This window comes from Ovis canadensis, chromosome 2, assembly GCF_042477335.2.
Source record: "Ovis canadensis isolate MfBH-ARS-UI-01 breed Bighorn chromosome 2, ARS-UI_OviCan_v2, whole genome shotgun sequence".
Taxonomy (NCBI): Eukaryota; Metazoa; Chordata; class Mammalia; order Artiodactyla; family Bovidae; genus Ovis; species Ovis canadensis.
The window spans coordinates 26,020,481-26,042,169 of record NC_091246.1 but is presented as its reverse complement, the minus strand read 5'-3'; the positions used below and the strand labels follow the sequence as shown (position 1 = coordinate 26,042,169).

Below are 21,689 nucleotides of genomic sequence, written 5' to 3'. Positions count from 1 at the left end.
CACTCCACAATAATAAAAATAGTATTTGGTTAGGTTGGGAAGATCCCCTGGAGGAGGGCATGGCAACCTACTCCGGTATTCTTGCCTGGAAAATCCCCGTGGACAGAGGAGCCTGGCGCGCTACAGTCCATGGGCTTGAAAAGCGTCAGGCGCAACTGAGTGACTAAGCACAGCACTGCACAGGTTGTAAATTATGATCCTTGATCTCTTGTTGGCTACTTAGCTGCAAGTAGAGAATATATTTGACAAATATCCTTTGAGTGCCTATTTTTAAGAAGTATAGATTCAGAAGTGAACAAAAGAGAAAAATACATTGCTTTTATGGAGCTAATTGAGAGTTTCCTGACAGGTATTCTGATTTTCATTTCTAGACTTTAATTTTTAGACTTAAAACACATTTTCAAGTCAGGTAACAGCAGTAATAATGATGACAATATATTCAATACTTGTCACCACTGCAATGACAAAAAGAGCCAGTAGGCTTCAGAAATTTTAGCTGCCCAAACCGCTGGTCTTCAGCGGAATGACTGGCCCCAGTCCAGGGTTCCAGAGCTAAAGGCAGACTCTCCTTGGTCAGGGCATGAAATAATCTTCGGTTTGCTTCAGATCCATAAAAATAAGCACTTGGCTGTCATAATTAATTTCCCTTCACCTTAGAAGCAAAGATGTAAACCTGGTCCTTTATAATGATGTGGAAACATTTTCTCAAGGGTGTGGCCCACCGCTTCCACGTTACTAAGTACATGGGTATGATTTAAGAACTCCTGTCTTTCTCCTAGCTGATTCTTCGTGAATCGTGTTAAAACGTCTAAAAGTATTCCAATCAGCAATGTAGGTGCTGGAATAAAACATGAAAAATGGATTTGAATTTGAAATTCTGGAACATTTTTCCACAACTAAGACAAATGTGAACGCTATGTTTCATCTTAGAGAACGTGCCTTTGAACTCTGAAACAGAAGCACGGTCTTTAAGGCTGCTGTTGTTCAAACTGACAGTGATCCTCAATAGAAGGATTGGTTTACATACTTAAAGCAGCAAAGAAAAATATTCCAATGCTAACAATAGGTGGAATTTTATCCATGTAAGGATTAACAGTCCTTAGAGTAAGTGATGGCAGGAAGCAAGGATAGGGTAGGTTATACTTGAATTATTCTTCAGTTAAATTCATTCATAATTTCAAGTGTTAAAATGTTACTAATCTCTAAAGAAAAATACTCCTGCCCTTAAGTTTTTGTCATAATATTTCAAATTATCTGATTAATAATATTCTGTAAATCATAATACATTTGTCATTAACTATCTGCATGCTAGAGTTAATTCAGGTTCTAGCATGTCCATTTTGTGCCTGAATTATTTAAAAAACAACTATTCATATTGAACAAATAAACAAATTCAAGAAAGTTATTTATACCTCAACAGATGGGATATTTGACATAATTCCCACAAGTCTTTTTCATGACTGGTTAAATAATGGAAAATTCCTCTTTTATTTTTTAAGACCTAAGTATTAGTTTTCCTAAAATATTTCCGGTGAGCAATTAAAATATTTTTAATTCATTGCTTAAATCATACAATGTTTCTGTTTATTAATGAACTACTGATATTTTTGGCTTTTATGAAAGTTCAATGCATACTTCAAAGCTGTTATAAATTTAAATAGACAGTAGCCCTCTTTTAGCCAGAAAAGTATTTCCACAGTATTAACCAGATTAATTAGCTTCTAATATTTAATTGTCTTTTAAAAGTGATTAAGTAATTTAAGAGGGGCAAATTTTAAAAAGCACAACAGGGTTTCAATGAAAAAAAGGGTCTCCTCGACACACCATTTCCTACTCCCAAGGCAACTAGTGCTATCAGTATTTGCTATATTCTTCTAGAACATTCTACACTGTATCAGCACATATATATGTGCCCAACTTTGTCATCTTCAATTAACATTGCATTTTGGAAATGACTCTATATCTCAGCTACCCATCGTGGTATGAATTTTATCATAAGTGATTTCATTTATTTCCCATTGATTTTTAAATTATTTCCAGTCTTTGTCAATGATACAATGTTAGACATGTACCATTTCACACTTCTCCAATAAAGTACAGCTTACTCACCACACACTTGTTGTGTGGTGTCACCAAGCTTATTTATTTGGGCCAGTTTTACTGCTGGACATAAGAGAGCACCATAGCTTTAACTCACATTTTTCTTATTATGAAATGCAACAGCTTTTCCTATGCTTAAGAACTGTTTGTATTTTCTTTCCTATAAACTATCCTATGCCCACTAACCTATTAGATAGTTAAAACTTTTATTGATTCATATAATTCTTTATATAGTAAAGATATTGACCCTATATATGGATATGTGTATATATATATATATATGATCACTGCTAATATTTATTTCAAGTTTATTATGTTTCTTTGGAAGACGTTTTGGTTCTTATCCACATGTCTTTTATTTTTTGGTAGTCTTGCTGATGTTTTCTTCAATTTCTTTAGACATTCTTCTTTCATCTAAAGGCCTACTGAATCTTATTTTCTGGATACTTCTGTATCACTGTGGGTGGGTGGGCTTCGGGCTGCTGGGGAGGACCACGAGGCTGGAGAGGGGCTTAGTTCTTCACAGGCCGGGTTACTGTTTCCTGAGGTGATAGCGCCTTAATGTGTCACCCTGACTGGCCTGAATGATACTGCTGTGTTACTGACTCAAACTATGATCATGGTACTGCTGTGAAGGGATTTTGGAGAGGTAATTAAAATTCTTAATTAGTTGCTTTTATTTAGGGAGATTATCCTGGGTGGGCGTGACTGAATAAGTCAAGAGTTCTTAGAAGAGGTTGAGACTTTTCTAAGAGGGGTGGGGCAGGGGGAGTGACTGACCCTTGGCTGTTAATGACAGTTCCACCTTGCTTATCCACCCTTCCTGATGACTAGCCCTATGGACATTGAACTTGCTCCAACAGTTGTGTAAGGCAAGTCCTAGTGATAAGTCAATATATATATATATGTATGTGTACATGTATACAGATGTTTATATAAATATGTACTTATGTGTGTTAAAAATGTACCTGTGTGTGTGTATGTGTGTGAGTGCACTGTGGGTGTTTCATGCATAAACCTCTGACTGATCACATTCTCCTGGGTGAACTCTGAGTGATGCCCTAGGACACTACAGAATTAAGGTGAACGTGGAAAGCTGTGTCTTCTCTGCAGTGAAACTGCTTATGTCTGGGACTGCCCATGGGTGGAGGACTGTGCATCAGCACTCGAGCCTTGGGCCGTCAGAAAGAGAAGGATGAATAAACAAGTGGTGGGAGTGAGGAGTGTGGTCCAAGTCCACAGAGACTCCTCCACGGCTGCCGCACAGACTCCATGCATGGAGGGCCGAGCAAGCCAGGTGAGTGAAAGGTTCTAAGCCTGCCGATGGGGCTCCATGGATGGGCAACGCAGTGTCCTTCCCCAGGTTGTACCATAATATGAAGTTTTGTCAATGCAGTGTTTGATTAAGGACTCAAAGAGATGACTCATGGTTGAAAAGCACCCTGAACCAGAGCATATTTTGAATCACCTCAGTTGATGGGGCACCATCTGGCCTATTTTCCCCAGAATATGGCCCTATGAGATGCCATCTTGACAACTAGGTGTGCCTTCCCCAAGGAGAAGGGGTGAATGCTGACAGGGGTTGAGGGCCAGGAGGGCCAGAAGATGCAGCCGCAGATAGTTCACCTTGGACCATGGGGAATGTTGACCTCTCCAAGGCCAAAGCCTCAATCACCTATTGGCCCTGGTGGCTTGAAACAAACACCAAATCATGGGGCAAACGGGGTACTGGCCTAGCATGCATTCCCTTGACAACTCTCCAGCCTTCCAGCTCCTGACATGCCACCCTGGCGTGGACAGCCCTCAGGGTCACCCCTCTAAGAGCAATGCCCCAACATAACTGATGTTTCCCATGAGCTGATCCACCCTGACTGGGAATGTGGCCTCAAAACAGATAGTTACTCCATTCAGGTTTATCACCTAACTTTCCCCCTCAAACACTACATTAAACTCACTTCGATTTTTTGTAGTCAACAAGATTGAAAATATCTAGAATACAACAGCCCACTTGGAAAGAAAATCTCGGGGCTTTTATGCTTTTCATTTACATTGTTTCTGCTAAGTACTTCAGGCAATCTGCTTCAGGAACTGATGCTTGATTGTATGCTGACATGTCTAGAAAAGGGGCTTCTCAGGTAGCTCAGCTGATAAAAAATCTGCCTGCAATACAGGAGAGCCTGGTTCACTTGCTGGGTTGGGAAGTTCCCCTGAAAAAGGGATAGGCTATCCAATCCATTGTTCCTGGGCTTCCCTGGTGGTTCAGATGGTAAAGAATCCACCTGTGGGAGACCTGGGTTAGATCCCTGGGTTGGGAAGATGCCCTGGGGGAAGGCATGGCAACCCACTCCAGTATTCTATCCTGGAGAATCCCCATGGACAGAGGAGCCTGGTGGGCTACCATACATGGGGCCACAAAGAGTCGGACACGACTGAGCAACTAAAGCACACATGCCTGGAAAAGTACTAACTGGATATGAAAATGGAAAGAATTATTAATAAAATAATTTTATACCACAATGATAACACTAAAAAATAAGAAATCCATATGCATGTTATAAATATTTCCTGAGGGAGGTGATTCATTATAACTGAGTCATTAAAAAACCTTTTTATTTACCTCATAATTCAATCATACAGCAAAATATGAATATGCATTATATGTCAGCTTTTGTTGCTATTGTTTAGTCACTAAGTCGTGTCTTTTGCAACCCCGTAAACTGTAGCCCACCAGGCTCCACTGTCCATGGGATTTCTCAGGCAAGAACACTGGAGTAGGTTGCCATTTCCTTCTCCAGGGGATTTTCCTGAGCAAGAGATCAAATCTATGTATCCTCTATTGGCAGGTGGGTTCTTTGCCATTGAGCCATCAGGAAAGCCCATATTATGACTCATAAGTAAAAATGATGTTCTAATCTTCAAATTCCACCTTGTCTTTATATATGTTATACCTCAGGTTCTGTGTTGGAACTCTACAGCCACAGTGAAGTTACTATGGCACTTGATATTTATAAAATCAATGACCTTGTGTAGCCACTGGGCAGGGCCCACTCTACTTTGGCTATCCCTTCCACCAACGTGTAATTTATCTAGTCAATTACCATAACACTGCGGCATGTGATTCTGGTTTCCTTTGAAAAGACTTTCCCATATGAGAATTCCCTCACTTATTACACTGACGGAGACGACTTCCAAGTGCACACTGTAGCAGAGAGAGCGTGCTCACGGTGATGGACTTTGCAGCAAAGGGACTTGGACCCACATGGAAAGCACAATGAGTACTGGGCACGGGCTGCCCATGAGGGCTACACATGGCAGGGACATGAGACCAGAGCAGCAGGAGGGTTGCCAGCAGTGCACACGGAGGGGCAGCCACAGGGCAGAGCGTGGGTGCTGAGTGCGGGTCTGTCCTACCACTTAGTCAGGGACAGCAAGCAGGGGACTCTTTAGCACCTTTCTGTGGTCACGCTTTGGGAAGGAGTATGATTTGATTCTTGAGATTATTCCACCCGCTGACCAAGTCTAGAAACCATAATGGCAAAGAGGAATAGTAAATGTTTCAGAAAACAAATACAGGCTACCTTACATGACATGTTATTTTAGCTGTTCTATAATTACAGTAACCCCCTCCAGATTCTGTTGATGAAATGCACTAGAGGCAACATGTGATCACCAGAAAGGCTTCAAGAAAAGCCTACTATTTGAGTAGAAGGATCTGGGAAAATATTTTGGCAATATTTTCCATGAAAAGCTATAAGATTCAAGTTTTCATATTACATAGCCCACTTTTCATATATAATTATTGTCAAACTGAAGACAAATCATCCTAAAGAAACTAATTCTAAAAGCCCAATTTTGTTACTTCTGGGTGCTGGTTCCATGATACTTGTGGAAATTCACTGAGTTGGACCCTTAGGGAACATGCATATTTTTATATAGTCAGTAAAAACTTTTTCCAAAATGTCTAACTCCTTGAAGTCATTACGTGATGCACAACTAAAGAGAAGCCATGATATTCTTTTAAAGTTCTCACCCCTAAGCCCACATGCCTCTTAGAGCAAAATGGACCTGTCCCATGGTGGATAAAATCTTAAAGTTGACTCGCCAGGCCCATGAGTCGTGTAAAGGGTAAAACCAAATGATGACTCCATAATGGTGCTTTACTTTAGAAGTTGATCCCAAAGTTCACTGGCATTTCAGTTCCCTTGATTTGGGGACAAGAGCTGCCTCAGACAGACTGCTTGGTTTAGCATAGGTGCAGCTTCTGAACAAGTCAATAGCCCCTACCATGGGTGGAGGGTTCATTTCACCTTCTGCAGATTTTAAGGGTTAACGGCCAGAAAGTGAGGTATAGAGCACATAGCTCATGTTGGGGGAATTTTTAAACCTCACAAATGGCATTAAAGGGCATCAAAGGTCCACAGTGAGGTCCCCTTCAAAGTAGCAGGACATAATTCCTGCTTGGAGTATAAACCTGTGTGTCAGCTCCTAATAGTCTGGAGAGAAGAGAGAGCTGGAATTCTCTCTCTTCAGGAGCATCAGGCATGTGTTGGCCAAACCCACAGGTAGAAGTGTGGAGAGATCACATTCTTACCACCCACTGATGTGGAGGGGGTGGTGGGTTCTTGCCAAGCCTTCAACTCCATCCTTATTTAGAGGCTTCTTCTCTCAAGTGATAGCACCAAGCACCCCCATTCCAAGCCTTCCTCCACCGAGCTATGGCCAAAGCAGCTCTCCTGGAAAGGGTGAGTTTTCTGATAACAATGTCTTATCTGATTTAACCAAAAGAGTTTGGCAGTCAACCTCACTGAGACAATTTATATACCCATCTTCCTACCCATCATGCATGTGGTCACAGGGATCATAAATGTGACTCCTCATGGATGGGTCAGGGCTGAGCCTGAATAATATGTTACCATTTCCAAAATCTACCAGGAGGTATATTTCTGATTTAACGTTGGGTTACATGGATATTTCATACACTTTTAGAAAATGGAGGGATTTTAACCTACCAAAGAAGCTAACTCAGCTAGTTCAGAACTGAAAATAGGCTGATTCTAGCTGCACCAGCAATCCCAGTTTATCAAGTGTGATAAAAGCAATGACCATAACTCCTTTGTCTAAAAATACTTTTCATTGTGCTAATATACAACTGCTTCATCATTAATGGCCTGGCTAAGTAACACTTACCCCAGGATGAGAACTTGGAAGTTGTGGACGGAAGTTAATATTTCCTGGTTAGAAAGAACATGCACAATTAGTGCTGTGTCAGAGAAAACCATCTATTTATCCCCTCCCCCACTGCAGATCAATCAACATGACTGTAAAATATTACTGCTTGAGAAGCAGATATATTTTCTGCATACATTTCTCGTTATCCTCTTTCATTCAATTTTCTCATATAAGCAATAAAAACAAATCCATTTTTAAAGTTATTGACTAGCTTTTGATGAATGGTAAATATACAGTTGGAGTAATCATTTTAATCAATCAGTAAAACCAAAGTCTCATCCCATCTGGTTTGACTTTGCAACAGATCAAATTTAAAATGAGGCTGATTATTATCAGCATCTGAAAGAGGGAAACTCCAATGTCTTGGCTACTCACCCGATTGCCCACCAATTTTTTGACATGGAACTGTAAGAACTCTTAACAAACCATCTGATTTATAAGAATAATGCTCGACCAGCTGAAAAAGAAAAAAGTAAGAAAGTATCATAAATAATGGGGGCAGGAAATGCTCCTTACCTGGAGCAGCTGACTCCCCTTTTGGATTTTAAAAGTGATTCAAGGACAGCCCTAAACAACAAAAGGTGCTTCCTTGGTGGTCTTCCTGATTCCTCCCTACACCTCTTTTCTGCCACCCTCAGACTTCTGGCAGAAGTCCACACGCCACCTTTCCTTTTTAACCTTATTCTACTCCTTGCTCCCTTCCCTCCTTCCTTCCTTTCCTTCCTTCTTTCTTTCTTTGGTGGTAAGTTGCATGTCTTTGTTTATATTCTTCTATATCCATGTGATACTATAACAATGAATTCATTTATTTGGTCTTTCAACAAACATTCTGTTGTTTGGTAGGCCCTGAGATAGGACAAAAGGTAAACTATGGTGAATGAGACACATTTCCTACTGTTGAGGTGCTTACTTCCTTGGTGGAGAAGGCTATACATGAATTATAATGTAGAGTAATTGATTCTGTATTAGTGCTCTGGGCAAAGGCTTTGGAGGGACCAAATAACTGGGCCCAAAAGTTTCAGAGAGAAGATATCACTGCACGAGTGACATAAGATCCAGGGCATGGAGAAAGCTGGCCCTTTGGAGAATGGCCTTATGTTCGCAGAACATGGACACCCTTGGCTAATGGTGCCCAGAAAACTATGAATCATGATGTCTGATTCCTATATTAAAAAGGAAATGAATGGCAAGTAGATTTATTTATACCTAATCAAAATTATGCCACAGGAAGGCAGCCTTAGTTTTCACATTTTCTTTTCTCAAACAGACATTTCCTCTTCAGACAAACTAAAATTCTTCTATCTGATATTTCTTTCTTATCTATTTATTGATTCCTTTTCCAGTTACGGACTCTTGGCTCCTAAACCTGTTTTTTCTCTTTTTCACATTTTCTTTTCTCAAACAGACATTTCCTCTTCAGACAAACTAAAATTCTTCTATCTGATATTTCTTTCTTATCTATTTATTGATTCCTTTTCCAGTTATGGACTCTTGGCTCTTAAACCTGTTTTTTCTCTCAAAACTTACCTATTTGGGTAAATGCTCATTGAATGAATATATTTTATCCTTCCAGGGAGCATTCTTCTTTAAAATTTTATTTTATTGTGGAAAGAACACAACATGAGATCCACCCTCTTTATAAATATTCCAGTATGACCAGCCCTAACACACAACTGAAATGGACCGCAAAGCTCTCTCTGTTCTGTTAAATGCAACAGTGTGTTCTCAGACATAGTATTGAGATCCCTATAACAGCTGAAATATCCCATGCATCTCTCCAGTATCATTCAAATATCTCCTTACATGCTTATGGTTTCAGACAATCTACTCCAAAAGGATGGGTGGGGGGTGGGCATATACATAAAGATTTCCCTCTTGGGCAAGGGTACGCAAACATTTTCTGTAAAGGGCCAGATACTGATATTTTAGGTCTTTTCATTCCACATATCATCTCTGTCACATAGTTCTTTATTAAAAAAAAAAATCACCCTTTAAAATATAGAAACCATTTTTCTTCAGGGACTACACAAAAGCAGCTCAGGGCCAGATGTGATCCATAAGTGTGTTGATTCTTTCTCTACAGAAAGGAAAACTAGAGTAGTGAAGCGATTACCAGCTCTCAGAAAAACAGCACCAGATTCCTGGGTAGGGGAAGGGTACCATGGAACCTTATTATTGTCAAGAAAGAACAATGAAATCACACTCATGAAAATGGAAGGTCCTGCTGGCACTTTCGAGGCTCTTTCTTAAACACACATACAGGGGAAAGATTTAATTAAGGCTGACTACTACAATATGGTAGCAGAATCAGTAGATACCGGAAAAAGTCTTGGAAAGGAATTTTCCAACAATTAAAGATGTTTAACATTAAAGTCAGCATGCAGACTTGGAGACTGTGAGTGGACTCACTCAGGGAAAATGGTCATTCAGGAGAAATCCAATGGCTGTGTGGCAGTGATGGAGCCCAGGACCTTCAAGTATCAGACTGACGGATGGAGGCCAGTGCCTTTCAATGCACACCATCAGCGATCCTTGTAGGAGGTGAGAGTCTCTGATGGGAAATTAATTCCAGAAGGCAATATTCCCTACTCATCTCTCTGATTTGCATTGAGCAAACACTCTTTCAAAACAATACCATTAAAATAAAGCAAAGACTGTGGTCAATAATGAGCTACACATCAATGAGCTACAAACCAAAAGATAATGTCAACATTATGACTAATGTGCATGAATATTAAAATACCCAGCATGCAAAGAAAAGATTTTCTTCCAGTTACAGTTAAGAGCCAAAATACATCATGTGGTGGTTACTCTGAGTGGTTTAAAGGTAATAGGGATCCCTGATCTCAGGTTTTAAAAAGACAAGATTTTTTGAGCCTGGTACTTTCCTGCTGGTGCCACCCATGAAGTTCCTAGTGGGGCCTTCATTTGAACCCTTTCCCAGTGACATCCTGCACCTACAAAAACTCAATGCAGCTGTCGTTCTTGGGGTGGCAGAGTCCTTTGGTTTTCTCTGCCTCTGGGCTCACTACAGTTTATAGGATGTTCTCCCATTTCCTCATGGAGCTGTGATTTAGAATGAAGCCAAGTCGTTCGTACCTGGTGGAAAGCAGGGGTGAACATCGGATTAGAGCTCACTAGTGCCTAAGTAACTCTCATATTACACATTGCTTCGGGCTTTACTATCTGGGTTAAGACGAACTCCTTTTTAGGCCAGGGGTGGATAATCCTATACAAGTGGTGGCCTGACACGCAGGAAATGATGACCACTAGGTTGCCTTAATTTTGCAGCGATTCATTTTGCAGCAAGAATGGCACTTGACATTTTATATTAAATTTGGCCCCTCACAATTCAAAGAATAGTCTGATTAGCCACCTTTAACACTCCCTTCCCAGCCATCTACACCTTTCTTTACCGTGTATTTGTCTGAAAGGCTGCTCTGGGCTCCAGGTAGAACGTCCCTAGTGCCTTAAGGCAGGATCTCCTGTTAAACCACGTGTAGTCCTGGTTAGGTACCACTGCCTGGTGCCAAGAGCTGAGGGGCCCTGAACGAGCTATGGGAGCCTCAGTCACCTAACGTGGTAACCCTAGACCAACGCATCCAGGAACCTGGAGGGTGCAATGTGGAACTCTGATTGGGCAGGTCTCAGCAAGGACCCAGGTCTTCTATAAAGGTCCAGGAGGACATGTACCTGCCAGAGAGTGTCGAAATTCTTCCCGCCAGGGATGGAGAGCTTCCCCGTTTTGTCCTTGTCGATGCGGTAGTGCAGCACCTTGCCCTCATGCAGCAGGCATAGGGCGTAGGACCCGTTGTCCTTGGCCCTGATCCTGGAAGAGAGAAGACAGTGTGTCACCATCACTCCTACTGCCTGCTGGGGGTGGGGAGGAGCGCCCCGGGCAGGCAGCCTGCAGCAGCGTCTTGACCTTGGGGTCAAGGGCTTGGTACCCAGGGAGGCCCAGCTCACAGCTCGATGACACCTCGAGTCCCAGACAAGGAACCAGCAGGCTTGGGAGCACTGAGGGGATGTCAGGAGAGGCCCAGGCTCTGGGGGTGAGTCCTCCATTCACCTGGAGCACAGCGTGGCTCAGGGCACAGGCACATGAATCCCACAGCACCCCGGAACAGTGGAGTCTGTGCAGCCCTCTGCACTCAGCCCCTCTCTTCCATGAGGTCTGCTTTTGGGTTAGATTCCAGACAGTGCAGTTCCCCGACTCAACCCAGGGTGTGTCACTGGAGGGGGTGTTTGGTGGGCATTTTAACTAGGAACATTCTTGACCCCAGATGGAGGCCAGGAAAGGCTCCCACGTCCTAGGACCCTCTTCATTCTGTCAAGATCACTCTCCCTTTTACAGGGAGGAGAAAGCAGGACTGGGACTTAAAATGTCCCATGGTAAAGAATCTGCCTACAATGCAAGAGACTTGGGTTCGATTCCTGGGTCAGGAAGATCCCCTGGAGAAGGAAATAACAACGCACTCCAGTATTGTTGCCTGGAGAATGCCATGGACAGAGGAGCCTGCTGGGCTACAGTCCATGGGGTCGGACACGACTTAGTGACTAAACCACCATGCGATAGCGTCAGATAATGTCACCAGGAGAGGAAAATATCCGCCACTGGGGGTTGGGGACCAATGAGCAGAAGCAGGGCTGTGCTGGTTGCCCTGGCTCTGCCTCCTGGTCCCCGAGGGGCCTCCTGGTCCCCTCCTTGATGCCACTCCCTTCCCTTATCCAGGGATGAGACTTGTGAGCCTGATGCCAAACAGAGACACCCATTGCCCTGTAGGGAGAGGTCTTCTGCCCTGCCCAGGAAGACCTGTGGGACTGTGGGAGGGTGCAGTCTAGGTGAGGGCTGCAAAGGCAGAAGAATGGAGGTGAATCCCCTCCCCCAACTGAACTCCTTAGTCATCACCATCCTCAGCCCATCTTCCCCTCTCAGCAACTCAAACCTTTGGGATCACAAGATGTGAGAGGGTGAGTCGCTGAGATCTCAGAAGGTCCCAGAAAGCATTGCCGGCCTTGTCATTTTCTAAAATGAGGGAACTGAGGCCCCCAAATGTTAAGCAATGTGTCCAGTCAACTGTACTTTGGGAAGAGGCCCAAATGTGCCAAAACTGTCATGGGATTTCCCCATTGTGGGGAAATTTCTGATGCCTTCCCTTGGCTGTAAGAGACCACATCCACAGGACCAGTTTTGGAAGCTGACGCAGTCACTTTTGGCCTTGTAGATTCATCTCAAAAAGTGAGCCCAGGACATGAGAGCTCAGCTGTGTCACATGGGGTTGGAACTTTGTTTTAAAAATAAGTTTCTTTTAAGTTGTGCTTGGCTGTGCGCGGCGAACAGGTTCCTTCCATGCCTCAGTGCTCAGGGCAGCTGGTGTGGGTGGCGGGACACACCCAGACTCCCCTCGACCTCTGCAGGACTGCTTCTGAAACCTTCCACACTGTGAAAACAGCCCTTCCCCCAAACCCAAGCAGGTCGCCTGCACCCCAAAGTGTAAGCTCCCTTTCATGGTCACATGGCCCATGAAGGCCAGTTGGCTGCTGTCAAATCGAAAAACAACCACACAGAAAAGGAAAAACAGTTTTATATGAAGAAGAACTGAGTTTATCTCTTAGGGAAGCTATTTTATAAGGCAGGATTACTCACCCCTGCTTTGCTTAGTTTATAAGCATCAGTGGCAAACAAATTGGATAGTTTGAAGATTCAGAGAATTATACAAATTCTAAACACGAAGCATTAAGAATTTATGCAAATACATATAAAAGGGTAACTTGGGATAACGATGTCCATAGGCCATTCCAAAATACCATTCTCTTTGATTTCCAGTCTTTTGTGTCTTGGGCTTCCCTGCTGGCTTAGAGTCTGCCTGCAATGCTGGAGACGTGGGTTCAGTCCCTGGGTTGGCAAGATCCCCTGGAGAAGGAAATGGCAGCCCACTCTGGTATTCTTGGCTGGAAAATCCCATAGATGGAGGAGCCTGGTGGGCTACAGTCGATGGGGTCACAAAGAGTCAGACATGAGTGACAACTAACTTTGGAATCTTGGACCTTTGGGTCCTGGAGACAATTAAATGGATCTGAACTCTGACTTTCTGAATCCATGTCCAATGCCCATCACTCTATCTTGCCTTAAGTCTTGATTGACCTTTTATTGTTAAAACAGACAGAGGATCGCAGAATGACAGGGAAATGGTGCAATCACCTCATTAGAAATGGGGAAATGGAAATGAGGCCCACAGTAGAAATAACATTATGCCCCTTCCAGGCTGGCAAAAGTTAAAAAGACGGAAAATAATAAATTGCTGAGAATGAGGGCAAAAGGCATCTTCATTTACCGCCAGCAGGTGCATGAATTGGTTCAATCATTTTGGAAAACAATTTGGAATTCTCTACTGACTTCACTCACTCACTGAAACTGAACCTATTTATTCCGAGCCAGTGATACACTCCAAGATATACAAAATGCATGCATTCTGCACCCGTAACATGTGTGGGGATGTTTGTATCAGCTTTATCTGTCATTATCAAAAATGGTAAACAAGCTAAGTATCTGCTGAGTACAGAGTAAGTCAGTCTTGGGGTATTCATACCACAGAATGTCATGAATAAAATGAACAAACGACAGTGATACAAAGCACAAGTGACTCTCATAAGTATAAATGGACGCTGTGATTCTATCTGTAAGAAGTTCCCAGATAGGTAAATTTGAACGATTTCATTGAGAAATGTATACGGAGGTGGTAAAAAGTGAAAGAAAAAAAAAGAGCTCTGGCTCTAGAAAAGATACACTAAGATACACGTATAGAGTGAGGCCCTCTTGTGTGTGTTGAATATTTCATAAGAAAAATGGCATTAAAAGAGCTGGTGTGAGACAAAAATCAATCAGCTATTTCTGTAAAGGCACACACTGCCTTGAGGATCCCCCCGAGAAGAGGCCCTGGAGGAGTCTCTCTCACAGAGCTCCAGACAGGCAGCCTGTGCCAGCTCCTGCGATATCAGTGGCAACAGCTACCTGGTGAGCACAGTCTAAGGAGCAGCAGGCACAGGGACAGACCGTGGACATGCAGCCTGAGCGGCCCCCAAGGCAGCTGGCAGGAAACGAGGCAAAGAAGGGAAACCCACAGGCCCAGCATCTGTAGGTGGCAAAGACCAGAGGCTTGGTGACACTAACGGCCAGCAACTGTGAGGTGTCTGCTGGCTGGCTGCAGGCAGATCCTGGGCTGGGTTATTTTTAATCTAACATATGGAAAACACTGGTTTGGAAGCTGAAGTAGCTCCTCCTCCTCCTGGCCCCTTCCTGTTCCTCAGAAAGACCCCCACTGTCCTGGGACACCCACCGGGTTTGTCACCTGGATGCCCTAAGTGGAAAGGGAAAAGGCTAGTCTTGCAGCCTCTCTTGAGGTTGACCACCCTCCAGGTCAACTATCTTCAGCATGTTCCCAGAAGCCCCAGAAGAATTTCTTTCTGGGGAGTCTCTTGGAAGAAGCAGACAGAAGAAGCCAAGACAAATCATGGCTCACGACAGATTTGTGTTTTGCTGTTACAAGGTGAGGGACTTCAGTGCTTTCAAACTGTAAGATTGACTTGAGGTCCCTGGTGAGACAGCAGGAGATCCACCTTGTCTCCAAGGGTGGACTGTGTCAGGCTCTGCCACGAGCAGGTTTTGCACATCACAGGCATGAGGCACAAGGCAAAACTGAGGTCAGGAGAGTGTTCATTCTGCCAGATGCAGCCTGGAGGGGCTCCCCCTTCCTATGACTTCCTGGATCAGAGAAAACATGCGGTAATGATGCCCAGACATTCATAGGGAAGGAAGGACCCAAGCGGTGGTAGGACCGTCAGGACGACCCTCACCCACTGAGGTCTGGGGTCATGGCATTGTGTCTGCTGCAGACTGAACAGAACAGCCGGGGCACAGCCTGGCCTACCAAGCATTCTCACTGTCTGCGTTTTTTTTTTTTTTCCCCCATGGCAGAGTAGAGCATGGCTGGCTGAGGGGAAAGGAGGATGCTGGGTATGAGCTGTATATCTATGGCCTGGAGGGGAGGTTCAGAGAGACATGAGGGGGCTCCCTTCCAGAGCTGATGCTGTATCAGGTGGTCAGATACTGCAGCATGGGGCCCAACAGTGGCTTCTTAAGAGAGGAGCTGGGAGAGGGGAGGAGACATGGGAGTGGCTCAGAGGTACGTGTGCTCAGTTGCATCCAACTTTTTGTGCCCCCACGGACTGTAGCCAGCCAGGCTCCTCTGTCTATTCTTATCTGGATTTTCCAGATAAGAATACTGGATTGGGTTGTCATTTCCTACTCCAGAGGATCTTCTTGACCCAGAGACTGAACTCATGTATTTCCTGCACTGGGCAGATGGATTCGTTCCTACTGCACCACCTGGGAAGCCTGCTCAGTAGTGTGCTTGCCAGCAAAATGCCAGGAGCATCCTTGGACTCAGGAGAGGTACCAGCCTTAATGATCCACAGAACGGAAAAGAAAATGCAACTTCTGGGTGCTTCTGTCTTCCACTTCAGTAAAATTTAGACACGTGAGACTTCCACACACACAGTGAAAGGAGGATCAGTATGGAACACAGGTCCAGATACGGGGCCACGCCAAGCTCTTCCTTCATACACCTGCCTTTTCAAGTTTCATCACAGACTCCCCTCTCTCCCTCTGCTCTCATTCATGAGATGGAACCAGGCCGCACTGCTTCTCCTCCAGCTTCATGGGGACCTTGATCAGACCAACGAAGAGATACTCCCATCAGTCCACCACCCCCTTTAAACTTTTCACTTCAGACAGGCTGTGACTCTTTTTGCTGACCTATAGCTGCAGAGCCACATGTGTCGAATGAAATGGCACACTTTGATCCCTGATGGCAGCACATGAGAGCACTCAAAGAACTCAGCTTTTACTGTGGGCATATGAGGGTCATGCAGTCTCATTCATCAGTGAACAAAAGTAAGGTTTTTTTTTTTTTTTCCTAAACCCACAGATTGCTTTTGAAATGTAGGTATATAAGAAAAAAGTGAGCTATAACTTGAGCAGGGAAAAGTGAGTGATAAATAAGAAAAAAAAAAGTGTGTTTCACCTAATGACAGTACTGGCGTGGACACAGGGAGAACATCCCATTCTTGGGGTCAGCAGCAAGGTGAGCATCTGAACCTAGGATTCCCACAACGAAGCAAGGACCATGAAGAAGAAAACCTCTTCAACCACAGAGGACAGTGTCCCTGGCACAGAACACTCAGGAGTCCCACAGATGAATATCAATCAAATACAAGCTCAAAAGATCACCCCAAACCAAAGGAAACAGGAGTTGTGAGAACGAGGGCAGGAAGAGAAAGAGAGCAGGAGAGACATAGATTTATACACTAAGGACTCTCTGTATTGAAATCATTAGACTGAGAATATAAGCTAATTATACATGAAATGCTCAAAAAACAAATGAGGGACTCACAAAAACTAGCAAGCAATAAGATGCTCTCAAAAATGTACAGGACTATTTGAGAAACAACCAGAACAAACAGGACTGCTAGAAAATTTTAAAAAATATAACTGATGGAAAAAAGCAGTGGATGAGTTTAAAGTAGATTAGATACAGATGAAGTGAAAATTGATGAACAAAAAGACAATCCAAGGACATTTAATAGTGCAGCACATAGAGAAAAGGCAACAGAAAAGAAGAAAGAATAGAGGATGGAGTAAGGCCTAAAATATGTTTAATAGCAAGCTATGAAGGAAGAAATGGTAAGAAAGAAGGATAGTAATATTTGAAAAAAAAATAGATGAGTATTTTCCAGAACTGATGAAAGAAAAAGATTCATAGTTGCAGGAAGCACAACTACAGGACAACCACAAGGTGAACTTTAAACACATGACCTTGTTCATCTCGATTATCAAGCCAGATAGCACACTAGTTTTCCCTTTTTATCATTCAGTAAACTGAGGTCAGAGAGATTAATTAGGCTGTCTAAATCACAGAGCTATTAAATGGTTGTGCTTGTCTGAACTTAAGTTTCTACAAACAGAAGCAGTTTCAAGGTTAACTATGTCTCAATCAATCAAATAAAACAGAAAAATTACTGCACATATACTTAAAGATCCTCCAATGACCTTGGAACATCTCAAATTATCACTATTCTTAGTTTTGCTAAGGTAGGCACCGGGCATCTGGAACAGGCTCAAATGTGGTCTCCAGACCAGCATCACTTGGGAACTTGGCAGAAATCCAAATTTCTGAGTCATAACCCAAACTTGGTGAGTTAAAAACTAGGTGGGGGGTTGTGGTTTGACCCAGCAATCTGTGCTTTAGCCAGCCTCCAGGTGATCTGCACACAAACAGAAGGCTGAGAACCACTGCTTACATCATCTGCTCTGGACTTTGTATCCACCCTGTGGAACCTCCTTCTTCATCCTAACTTACATTTGTTCCTTGCTCATAGGGAATACAAGTGTATATTCTTATACTCTATCTCACTGTCTCTGAAAAATGTGTCACATTCTGAATGCATTTTTTTTTTCCTGGCTACCTTATACTGAATTGTACTTACAGTGAAAAAGATGCCTCATAGCTCTTTCCAAAGAGAGGCATCCACCTGCCTCCCAGTCCATCTGGTGGGATGGGGGCAGGGGAGGGGAGAGGGCATTGTTCTAAGATTCAGGGGTGACAGGTAATATGTTGTCTGGTGTCCCAAGCCAGGTCCATCCTGGACAAGGACCACAAGGTTTTGCAGACCTCTGATTCTGGGTGATCACAACGTTTTCCCTTAGAAAGGCATTGTCACCAAATCTTCCAGTATCCAGCTGTGTACCGAATGGGGTACACCCTCATCAGACCATCTATACATGCTGCTCATTTCTTTACCTGTAAGTTCTCCTGGAGGGTTTCCCACAGGGCCCAGACACATAAGAGGCATGAATAAGTGAATGTGTGTGTGTGTGTGTGCATAATTTGTGCACCCATGTGTGCAAAGGAGGTAAGGGTGTGAGGGGCATGGGGCTATAATGAAAATCAATACAGGGGGCAATGGAAGGGAGGGAGGGAGGAAATGATGAGAGGGCAACACTCCTGGAAAATGGCTAATGAGGAAGGGACGCCGCAAAGACCAAAGGGCTTATTTCTCCTCGAAAGTCATGAAGAAGGAAGGTCTGGGGCACCTGGATTTCAGATGCAGAAAACATAAGAGGACTCAGTTGTTCCACTGGGCTGGGTGGGAAGATAATTGTGGAGGGCCTGAGAAAGGCAAATGGCACCACTACTTGGTACCTGGTCAGAGGCCTCTGCACTCTCTTCTTCCTTGGCATACAGGGCTCTGGGGTACCTGAGATGATTTTTGACATATTAAAAAGCTGACATGGGAAAGGAGCAGGCGGAGGAGTCCCACCCATCACATGCAACAACCACAGGCCGGCGCAGGGTGCTGGGGCCCACCCCAAGTGCAGGAGCTGTAACGCTCTATGACCTCAGGACTGGGGAAGCCCACAGGCCACAACTCTCGCCCTCCTCACACGCTCCCCAGCACAGGTGCCTCTCAGACCCTTGGACTCCAGCTCCCCTGGGCTTCCTCTTGGCCTCAGTCTTCACCTCCCTGCCCCTGCCCGCCCAACCCAGCTACCACATAGGCCACACTCGCTCTTGACTTCTGCAAACTACGGTGCCTGGTCCAAGACCTGACTCTGCCATCTCTCTCCCCACAGAAGCCTCATCCCCCTCTCTTTACACTCGGGGAGGGGCAAGCCCAGAAGTGAGGGTTTCCCTCAGGACCTCACAAATCTCCCACACCCGACAGCCCCACTGGTTTGGCCCTGGAGACTCGGCCTGGCAGCGCCTCAAACCCACCACTCTCCTAGGATCTCTATTTCAATCCCCTCCACCTCCCAGCCCCGTGGCAATGCTGGCCTGGCATTCACCAGGCATTTCCAAAAATAAGACCTGCAGTCAGCACAAGCAACCTACTCCTTTCCCTCCACCGTTCTCACCCAGCGGCTCTGGGTACAGTTGCCCAGCACTCGTCCCACTGTGACTTTTCCTCCCTCCTGATGGAGGAGGGCAGGCCTCCTGATGGTCAGGCTTGCCTTTTCACCATCTGTGTGTGCGTGCATGCTAAGTCGCTTCAGTCATGTCTGACACTTTTCGACCCTGTGGACTGTAGCTGCCAGGCTCCTTTGTCCATGGGATTCTCCAGGCAAGAATACCGGTGTGGGTTGCCATACCCTCTTCTAGGGAATCTTATCAACCTTGGGATCAAACTTGCATCTCTCATGTCTCCTGTACTCGCAGGTGGGTTCTTTACCACTAGTGCCCCCTGAGAAGCCTCAGCTAAATCTAATCAGCCAGTTTAAGGATCATTTGGCAAATGCTACAGTTAGTGCAAAAAAGGATGACCCTCTGGCCTGAGACAGTCCTGTTATCCTCTGCTGTACCCCTTTCCATCTTGTCATTGGCCCCTTTTTACTCTCAAAGGGTCCTTGAGTGGACAGTCCATTCCCTGGCCCACCCCTTGGGATCTGGAGGGACTTCCGGTCTGGCCTGATGACCTCCCTGTCACTCTTGCTTTGCTCCTGGCCAAGTCACACTCAGGTCACAATGTTGACCCCTAAGACTCTGCACTGACACTTTCTTCTGCCCAGGACCACTTTCTTTTATTTTTCAAAACACTATATGCTGTTTAAACTAACATTTGGCTCTGTTGGGTCTTAGTTGAGGTGAGCAGACTTCTCTCTACTGGTGGTGTACAGGCAGTTGTCCTGCAGCATATGGGATTTTAGTATCTCAACCAGGGATTGAACCAATAGCCCCTGCACTGGAGGGCAGATTCTTAACCAATGGGCCACCAAGGAAGTCCCCAGTTTATTTTCTTTTCTTTCTCCACCAATTTTCTTCTCATTGCTCAGAGCACAGCTTAAACGTCCTTTTCCCCAGAAAGAGTCTTACCACTGAGCCTCTGTCCTGAGCACTGGGGCTCCAGCTGAGAAGATGGTGGCCAGTCCCTGCCTTAGGCATTCATAATAAGTGGACTGATAGACAATAGACACGTGAAAAGAAATACAATAAAGATAACGCTTGAGAGTCAGTGTCCCTGGTAGCATTAGATAGACCGTGATGATGGGTGGGACACATGACACGCTTTGCAGCATGTCTTTCTAAATTTGACATCTTCCCCTAGGCGGTAAGGGCCTGCCTGATGGCTCAGCAGTAAAGAATCCACCTGCGATGCAGAAGATGCTTGAGACTCAGGTTCAATTCCTGGGTCAGGAAGATCCCCTGGAGGAGAAAATGGCAATCCGCTCCAGTATTCTTGCCTGGAGAATCCCATGAACAGAGGAGGCAGGGGGACTACAGTCCATGGGGCTGCAAAGAATTGGACATGACTGAAGCACCAACATGCACTTAGGCTTTAAGCATGGTATGGGCAGGGATCAAAGTCTATCTCGTTTGTCACGGTGCTGTCACAATGCCTGGTACATATCTGGTGGAATTCATTATTTTGTGGAATGAAAGGATATTTTTTTTAAATAGCATACTTCTGTTTAAAGTCAGACAATAATAGATGACAGAAAAAAAAAAAAAAAGAACCATAGTGAAAATGGCATTGGCGACTTACTGGTGTGATGATTCCTTTGATAGATCTAAACTACTACCTTCTCTGTGGAAGGTTAATTCAGTCATTTGGAAAGCCACCATCTGTGTGTTTTAAAGGTCACCTTGAACTCACTGCTGATTCTTTAAGACTTGAAAGCATCTTTGGCCAAAAACAATAATATGTTTACCTGGAGACTAAATACAAAGAAAGTGACAATTCCATTGTTTTATATTTGCAGAACATGGCACGTGTAGAGCATTTTTGGTCTGAGATAGCTTCCATGGTGACATGAAGGGGCCAGCACATTACATTTCAACAGACATGATGCGCTCTTGGGGGCAGCCTGTGTGCATGAGAGCTCTGAGCTGCCCTGCATGAACCACATGGTGAGATATTTATACATGAGATGGTCAGAGGTCTGTTGACCACAGCCCATCCCCATAGGCTCATCTGGCCCAAGCAGGGTCCAGCAGTGTGATCACATGGCCTTAGAGTTTTATATAATTTGTAAAAGTTATTTCATCATAGCCAGAGAAGACCACTCTCTCGTCCACTCCAACTTCCTTTCCCAGAGTTGACAGTAATCCTAAAAATGGATATGCATTACTCAGAATGAGTTGTGACCCAAGAGGAAGGACCAAGTTTTCTTTTTTCAATATTCAGGAAATATTACCAAATTATTGTCAAACGAAGAGGCAACCAAACAGTGTGTAGTCAAAAGATGCAGAAAACAAGTGCTATAGACATGTGTCAGGCACTTAACTAAAAAAAATGATATTACT

At 44.3% G+C, this 21,689-nt stretch overlaps 1 protein-coding gene across 6 annotated transcripts in view; it reads right to left on the bottom strand.

Annotated features, from left to right (window-relative positions):
* Window positions 1–21,689, bottom strand: part of SYK (spleen associated tyrosine kinase) — a 107,689-nt gene that overhangs the window by 28,056 nt on the left and 57,944 nt on the right. For 3 of the 6 annotated variants that reach the window (XM_069575593.1, XM_069575594.1, XM_069575595.1), the window contains exons 4-7: window positions 11,023–11,158; window positions 7,705–7,786; window positions 7,288–7,331; window positions 5,551–5,619 (exon numbers count right to left, since the gene is read on the bottom strand). In XM_069575593.1, coding sequence (XP_069431694.1) covers window positions 5,551–5,619; window positions 7,288–7,331; window positions 7,705–7,786; window positions 11,023–11,158 — 331 coding nt within the window. The remainder of the gene's footprint in view (window positions 1–5,550; window positions 5,620–7,287; window positions 7,332–7,704; window positions 7,787–11,022; window positions 11,159–21,689) is intronic. The other 3 variants (XM_069575596.1, XM_069575597.1, XM_069575598.1) reach the window with 1 other exon arrangement.